At 38.2% G+C, this 8,806-nt stretch overlaps 1 protein-coding gene across 1 annotated transcript; it reads left to right on the top strand.

Moving 5' to 3' along the window:
- Window positions 1-3,223: 3,223 nt before the first annotated feature.
- Window positions 3,224-5,476, top strand: LOC113239082. Its single transcript, XM_026475950.1, has one exon. The coding sequence runs from the start codon at window positions 3,224-3,226 to the stop codon at window positions 5,474-5,476; it is 2,253 nt and encodes a 750-aa protein (XP_026331735.1).
- Window positions 5,477-8,806: the final 3,330 nt, after the last annotated feature.

Raw genomic sequence — 8,806 nt, 5'->3', positions numbered from 1 at the left:
TTATTTCTACATATAATCCTATAATCTAAATATGACCATGCGAATGTATGTCTATTTCATATTAGAAAAAGCTAATATTTATTTTAAGTCATAAAAGTGAACAAATGTGTATTTACAAAGAACAACTTTTAATTTTTGAGAAACTTTAATTTTACTTCTGATGACTAATTTGCCTTACGAATAAGTTGTATTTTGCAATTTGATGATTTCAAGTTTAATTTTACTTCCCTATTAAGATATTTCAAAATAAGAATTGAAACATTGATTAAATAAATTAAAGCTAAATAATAAATAACATAATTGCTTTAAAACATTTTGTTTCGACGCCGTTGATTTTTTCGGTGGATATTCGAGTCTTGAGTGGAAGAAAAACAATTTCAGTAACTGGCAAAAACACATTCGACACAGAGGCACTTTTTGGAATTCCATTCTTGTTCTGTAATTATTCAAATTTAAATTTAAAATAAATTATATAAAGACCGACCTTAATAAATAGATAATTGTGCTGAAGAATGAGTATCCATTTATTGATACTGTACGGGTCAACGTACATTATTGTGCAACTGACAATATGCAACGTCGCACCCTACATTGTGCACGTGCAATATGTATAAATTATAATTTTCAGTACAATAAAGTTACTCCGTGGTATCGGTCGAGTATTATTTCTACAGCATCTTTGACATCTCCCTGCATCATCTCGCTGATATCACCTGACATATTCTGACATATTACTGTACGAGACAAGCAGCTCGTACATGTTGGTCCTTCGAGCCGGATTCATATGTTCGTCCTTCGAGTTTTGATTCTTTGGTGAGTTTTGTATCTTAGAGTACGATTAGCGCATCGGCTTAACTGGCCTCCCAGAAGCGGGTCTCACCAGTTAAGTTGAGACGAGCGGTCAACGATCGTGCGAAGAGTGCAAAATCGCTAAAGAAAATCGGCATATGGATTCTTGACAATTTTGACATAAATTCAATAATTCATAGTGACATTTATATAAAACAGTGACATTTTATACAAAACAGTGACATTTGTGAGTGCGTAAATATATTGCAGTGTAAAGTGACATCACCGTAACAGCAGCGGTAAGAACGAATAGACGTTCATTGCATATCGTCACGACATAAGTGGCAGTACATTTACAAGATTTAATCTTCATTTTATTGACATAAATATATTACAGTGAAAATTGACATCGCCGTAACAACAACGATTTAATCTGCATTTTATTGACATTATCGTTGACAGTATACACCCAGTGCAACAATGGAAGAACTTCTTGCTCGTCAAAAGGAGATAATAGAATCTATCAGAACAATTCACAGGAATTTTAATAAGGATTCGTCCTCGAGAAAGACGGAAGATTACCTACAAAAAAGGGTAATCGCCCTTGACAGTTTATGGGCAGAATTTGACAGCAACAATGCTCAACTTTCTTGCTCTGAATATGAAAAAACACATGATTACTATGTAAAGAATATCTACAATGACACAAAAAATCTTTATGACACAATACGCAACCTGCTTATGAACTACTTTCCCAACATGGAAGGGGCAGGTGTAAAGCTAGCAGCAGACGAGTTGAAAAGTGAGCAGAAGTCCAATTTTCGTGCATTACTACGCCAAATAAATAATATTGACATTGACAAAATAACAGAAAAATGGGAACTGGAGGATGAATTAAAAAGTTTACAATCACGGTGGGAGAATATTGACAAATTGCATTTAAAAATTGACAGCGTATCAAGCGACGGAGATAAGAAATATGAAGAAGAATATTCTGCTTTTGAGAAGAATTACAAGGACATGAAACGGCTTTTAAATAAGAAAATTTTATCAACTGTGCATCAATTCGAATCTACGCCAAAATTAGAAGTTCCACCGTTCCATGGGGACTATACACAATGGCCTACGTTCCTGGACCTGTACAAAAGCAGTATACATGACAACCCTTCCTTGACAAACGCACAGAAAATGCAGCATTTGAAGGGAAAGTTGAGAGGCGAAGCACAACGTCTCATTCAGCATTTAAATGTATCGGCAGATAATTATATAACAGCCTGGGAATTATTATACCATCGCTATAATAATATTCAATTACTATTTACGAAACAAGTAGAAGTATTTCTTAACCAACGCAACGTCGACAAACAATCATCATCTGAGCTTAAGCGCCTGCATGACACTACCGTGGAGTGTATCCATGCTATCCACAATTTGGGCGTGGATACTGCTTCATGGGATCCCCTTATTGTTCATCTATTGCTGAAGAAATTGGATCCTGTAACGAGAAGTGAATACAAAGAGTCGCGGAAGGCGCCCCGTGATCTTCCCGAATTGGAGGAATTTACTTCATTTTTAGAAACCAAATTTATAGCACTTGAGCCCATACAGAAAAAAGAAAGAGATGACTGGTTGTCGCCGAAGCTATCAACGCCACATAACGCGAAAGAAAAACTGACATACAATGGCAATAGATCGTCATATTATATGAAGGCTATGAATACAACTACAGCCAAGCCACGCTGTATTTTATGCAACAGCAATGATCATATGTTATATCAATGCCATAAATTTGAAAATTTAGCTTCTGACGCTAAACTGCAAGTAATAACAAAAAATCAAATATGTAAAAATTGTTTATACTTCCACGAGCGGAATGTATGTCGATCAAATAAGCGATGCAAAACGTGCAATGGATTGCACAATACTTTGCTGCATGATGCGATGCATGACACAAAAACGAACGGATGGACTTCGCCACCAAAACCTCAACATCAGCGCATGGCAAACAACGTGACAAATAAAAATGACGAAATTTTACTGGCTACCGTGCAGATTCAAGTACGTGCTATAGACAATACATACATAAAATTGAGAGCACTTTTAGATCAGGGTTCACAAGCCACCCTTATAACTGAAAATGCCGCTCAGCGCCTTGGCCTTCCCCGTCAACATGTGAACACAGCAATATTAGGAGTGGGTGATTCGGCGAAAAAAAGGCAAAGGAAAAATACAACTGCACTGCATGTCTATTCATGACAATTATAATTTTACTGCGGAAGCAATGATATTGACAAAACTTATAAACAATTTACCTCATTCAACATTTAAGAAAAATTATCATCATATCGAACATATACAGCTCGCCGATCCTAGCTATAACGTTTCAAAACAAATTGACATTTTGCTAGGTGCAAACATTTACTCCCGAATAATAATGAGCGGGTTGATCAAAGGATCTGAAAATCAGCCAATCGCTCAACAGACAAAATTAGGGTGGATTTTGTCTGGACCAGTACAGTCACCGCTTCAATGCAGCGTCGTGATCAATAACATTGAAGATATCTCTGCATATTGGGAGGTGGAAGAAATAGCGAATGCCTCTATCACAATGACTAGAGAAGAGCAGTTTTGCGAAGAATTATACGTCAATACCACAAGGCGTCTACCAGATGGAAGATACGAAGTCCGTCTGCCCTTAAAGAATAATTTTGAAAATGAGCTCGGCCAATCTAAAGCCCGGGCAGTAGCACAATTTAAACAGTTGGAATCACGTCTAATGAAAAAGCCACATCTGCGTGACAGCTATCAAAAATTTATGCACGAATACGAAGATTTAGGGCACATGATAGAATGCAAGGAGCGCAAAGAGCCTATGTGTTACTTGCCACATCATGGTGTATATCGAGAGGAGTCTACCACTACTAAACTTCGTGCAGTTTTTAATGCTTCCTCGCCAACATCTACGGGAAAAAGCCTCAATGATCTCATGGAGTGTGGCCCAAAACTACAGAAAGACATACAAGATCTTTTACTTAGATGGCGTATTTACCAATACGTATACACTGCAGACTGTGAAAAAATGTATAGGTGTATACTTCTACAAGAAGATCAGCAACATTTGCAAAAAATCTTCTGGAGAGATAATCCACAAGACAGGCTGAAAGAATATCAATTATGTACAATTACATATGGCATGAAAGCTGCGCCGTTCTTAGCTATGCGCACTATGCAACAATTAGCAAGTGATGACAAAGAGAAATACCCATTGGCTGCTGAAGTGTTGCAACGCCAGTTTTATGTCGACGATTTGCTCGGAGGGAACCACTCTCTCTCGGATGCAAAAGAAGTTCAACAACAATTAATAAAAATGTTCCAAGGTGCGAAAATAAACTTGAGAAAATGGTCAAGTAACTGTGCAGAACTGTTGTCGGAACTATCAGCTGATCAAATCAACCCGACAACAATGGATTTTAAAAATGCAAACTCAACGAAGGCGCTCGGGTTACAATGGAGCCCCGCCACTGACATGTTTACTTTCCGTCCAATTGACAATAACAAAACAAAGACAACCAAGCGAACACTTTTATCACAAATCTCCAAAATATTTGACCCATTGGGGTGGCTATCTCCACTCTCAATAAGAGCCAAATTATTATTCCAAAAACTTTGGTTAGTGACAATGGAGTGGGATGATGAAGTTCCATGTGACATTTTGAAAAAATGGAACAAACTCAGTGATGACTTGCAGAATGTTGACAAATTTCAAATCCCAAGATGGATTGGTAATATTCACGCATCAATAGAGATACACGGATTCTGTGATGCGTCCGAACAAGCTTACGCAGCAGTGATTTACATAAAAACCACAAATGACATGAACGAATCAATTGTTAGAATATTCTGCTCTAAAACAAAACTTGCACCACGAAAGAATACTTTGACATTACCACGATTAGAACTGTGTGGCGCTCTCCTGTTATCAAAACTAATGCAGAAAGTTTTGAAAGCGTTTCCACACACTGACATTCCAATATACGGATGGACGGATTCCTTAGTCGTACTGGGTTGGCTTCAAGGACAGCCGTCTCGTTGGAAGGCGTTTGTTGCTAACCGTACAAAAGAAATCCTTGACATTATGCCAGTTTCGTGCTGGCGACATGTGAGCTCAAATGACAATGCAGCTGATTGCGCAACTCGAGGCCTTACCACTTCTCAGTTGACAGAACATACGCTCTGGTGGGAAGGACCTGCGTGGATCAAGAAACCAATTTCCAAAAATGACACTCATACGATTGACATGCCTCAGATTGAGATGAAAAACGAGCCCCAAATATGCGCGACAATGGTCGAAACTACTGACATTATTGAAGAATTATTACATAAACATCACTCGATTATGCATATAGTAAGAGTGATTGCCCGAATCTCACGTTTCATAAACATTGTGCGTCACCGCGTGTCGTCGCGATTACAATCGTCAAGACCGCAACATGACACCGAGGGCATTAGCCGCGATGCACCTGACAATACGAATTACATAACAGCGAGTGAAATAAATAATGCATTGATAATAGTAATTCGTGTGATACAAACTAAAGAGTTCCGATCGGATATTTCGGAATTAAAAAGAAAAGGTGTTGTCATGGCGAAAAGTAATTTACTACAATTGCAACCCTTTTTTGGATGAAAATAATCTGTTGCGGGTGGGAGGACGTCTACGTCATTCAAAACTCAACGAGAACACAAAGTATCCTATAATTATACCCAAGGATTCCAGATTGACAGAATTATTGATAAATCAAGCTCATTTAAAGACGCTACATGGTGGTCCTACACTTACTTTGACATGTTTGAGGCAAAATTACTGGGTGTTAGGAGGAAGTCGCACAGTTAAGAAATACATAAGAAACTGTGTCAGATGTACTCGATTTAATCATCGTACCCAGTCCCAACTGATGGCAGACTTACCAGAACCAAGAGTGACGCCCTCCCGGCCTTTCACACACGCCGGAGTTGACTTCACGGGACAAGTAGAATTGAAAGCAAATAAAGGACGAGGAATTAAGACTACCCGAGGCTACATCGCAGTTTTTGTATGTTTTGCAACCAAGGCAATACACTTAGAGCTAGTATCCGACCTTAGCACACCTGCATTCCTTGCCGCCTTCAAGCGGATGTGTGCGAGAAGAGGTACACCAAAGCACGTATATAGTGATAACGGCACTAATTTCGTTGGTGCATCACGAGCTTTAAAGATAGAATACAAAGAGGTTCTACAAACTATCACTAAAGAATTCCTGGCTGACATATCTACCATGGGTGTTACTTGGCACTTAAATGCTCCAGTATGGCCTAGTGCTGGTGGTCTCTGGGAAGCAGCAGTCAAGAGCACTAAACATCATCTGAAACGTGTATTAGGTGAACAAAAGCTGACATACGAGGAATTTTCTACGTTACTGACTCAAATTGAAGCATGCCTCAATTCCAGGCCGCTGTATGCGTTAACAGAGAATCCAGAAGACGATTACTTAACCCCAGGGCATTTCCTGGTTGGAGGTCCACTATTGTCACCTCCCATGACAGACATAAATGACAAGTGCATAAAAACAAGATGGCAACTGATAGAAAGAATGAATCGCGACTTTTGGAAGAAATGGTCATCAGATTATCTGCAACATCTTCAAAAAAGATACAAATGGAATTATCCAAAGTGCAATTTGAAGATTAATGACATTGTTCTAATAAAAGAAGAAAATATGCCACCAACAAAATGGGCGTTAGGACGAGTGACAGAAGTACACCCCGGCACAGACGGACACGTTAGGGTAGTAACCCTGAAAACGAAAGGCGGTCATCTTAAACGGCCAATTATTAAACTTGTACCACTGCCGGTCAATACTCAATCAGACATTGACAAACCACAACCAGGCTCCACCAGATGTATAAAGAAGAACAATCGCATGTGCAACTTACTTCTCATGACAATGACAATTTTACTGACATTTTTTACTCCTATACAAGGAAGAATGACAACCATAAAGAGTCTTGACAATAACAACACCCTGTATTTTGACAAGATTGCAGATACCCGTATTATCCAGGATCACTGGAAGATGGTTGTGTATTATAATATGAGTACATATTGGGAAAGCATGACAGCAGTGAAAAACTATATTAAAACAGTGACCGCAAACTGCAATCATGACAGCTCGTGTTCACCTGTAATTGCGCAATTCAATCATGAACTCAGCGAAATACGTCACTATAATGAATTATTGACAAACTATGAACATCTTTCACGTAGAAAAAAGAGAGGATTCTTCAATGGAGTTGGAAATTTAGCAAACGCTTTATTTGGAGTATTGGATGACAATTTTGCTCAAAAATATGAAAAAGACATTGAAACTGTACGTCGGAGAGAAGATCATTTACTCACTCTGTTCAAAAATCAAACTTCGTTAGTCGAAGCTCAGAACAACATACTCAAACGAAACGAACAGTTAATGAACACCCAATTCGATTATATCTACAAGCATCTGAAAGTTATAACTTCCGAAATGAATGGAATACAAAAGGCGAACCAAAATACTTTACAAGCATTTCATATTATGTCATCATTGATATCAGTTAATGTTATATTGACTAACATTCGCCGAATTCAAGATTCATTATTAGAAATGGTTACTGACATTTACCATAGTCGTCTGAATATTCATATGTTGGAACCAGAGCAACTACAACAAGAGTTAAACACCATATCAGCACAATTGCAAAGTGACCTAGTCTTGCCAACTGACAATATACGAGATTTATATGGTCTCCTGCACGTGAAAGCAAGAGTGACTAGAAACTTACTGATCATCGAAATAAATATACCTCTTTTAAACCGCGATTCCTTCGAGTTAAACAAGATTATTGACATGCCTCAAAGAAAACAGGGAAGCGTTGTTTATACAACCACCGCAACAAAATATTTAGCGGTGAATGTTAAAAAAGATACGCTAATACCTATGACAGAAAATGACATGCAACACTGCATCCATCACACTGATCAACAGATGTTTTGCCCGGTGAATCAGCCCATATATTCAATGACCATGGGGCAATCCCTGTGCGATTTACAAATGCAAATAAATAATGAAAACAAACCATATTGCACACCTGTCGCAAAGAAATGTGCTGATAGGTGGATCAAATTGCACGCACGCGACACATGGCTATACTCATGTTGCATCGAATGCCGCGTTCGAATCATATGTTCGTCGGAAATAACAACTAAACAATTACGAGGCAATGGACTATTAAGCCCGGAACCGGGATGTGTGATTAAAGGAGATAAGTTTTTGATATATTCTCAGCATGATTATATCAATCAAGTAAATATACGTCCCACTGTTGCCCTTGACATGCAAGACACTCAGTTATCATTGAACGAAATCATGAATATATCATTACCTGACAATTTTGTTCCTGAAAACCATGAAAAAACATTTGAAGAAATCCAACAGAAGATTGACATCATGAAGCAACAACAACTAGAACAGTTTACCAACAGCAATAACACGCACTACATTATTATCTACACAAGCATCATTGGACTAGTATTATCATTACTTGGGATCTTAGGATGCTACATAAAATCTAAGCGATGCAACCTGCAAGAAAGAGCGCCCGCGCAACATAGTTCTACCCATCTCTCTGCGATGGATGAGACGTCACTCACTGACGTAATAGTCACTGCGCCACGCTCTATGTTGCCGTCCGGAAGAATGACTAGCGCATTGAGAGGTTCCATGGCGAGTGTGGACACCGGTACCTCGCCAACGATGCCGAAGAAAATTCACTTCGATTTAAATAATTCTACAAACCTAGTTAATTAATATTTTTGTTGCTCTTAATTTGTTTTTATATTAAATTTTTAAGTTGACAATTTATAGTGACATGTAAGTGAAATATTTAAGAACAGTTTTTATATTTTAAGTTGAAATATTTAAAAATTTTACATTGTTAATTTATA

This window comes from Hyposmocoma kahamanoa, unplaced genomic scaffold, assembly GCF_003589595.1.
Source record: "Hyposmocoma kahamanoa isolate Upper Pololo Valley unplaced genomic scaffold, ASM358959v1 99418, whole genome shotgun sequence".
NCBI classification, from domain to species: domain Eukaryota; kingdom Metazoa; phylum Arthropoda; class Insecta; order Lepidoptera; family Cosmopterigidae; genus Hyposmocoma; species Hyposmocoma kahamanoa.
The sequence above is the reverse complement of the archived record's forward strand: the minus strand, read 5'-3'. Positions and strand labels throughout refer to the sequence as shown.

Coding starts and splice junctions, on each gene's coding strand:
- LOC113239082 (XM_026475950.1), top strand. CDS start 3,224: ATGAGCGGGTTGATCAAAGGATCTGAAAATCAGCCAATCGCTCAACAG.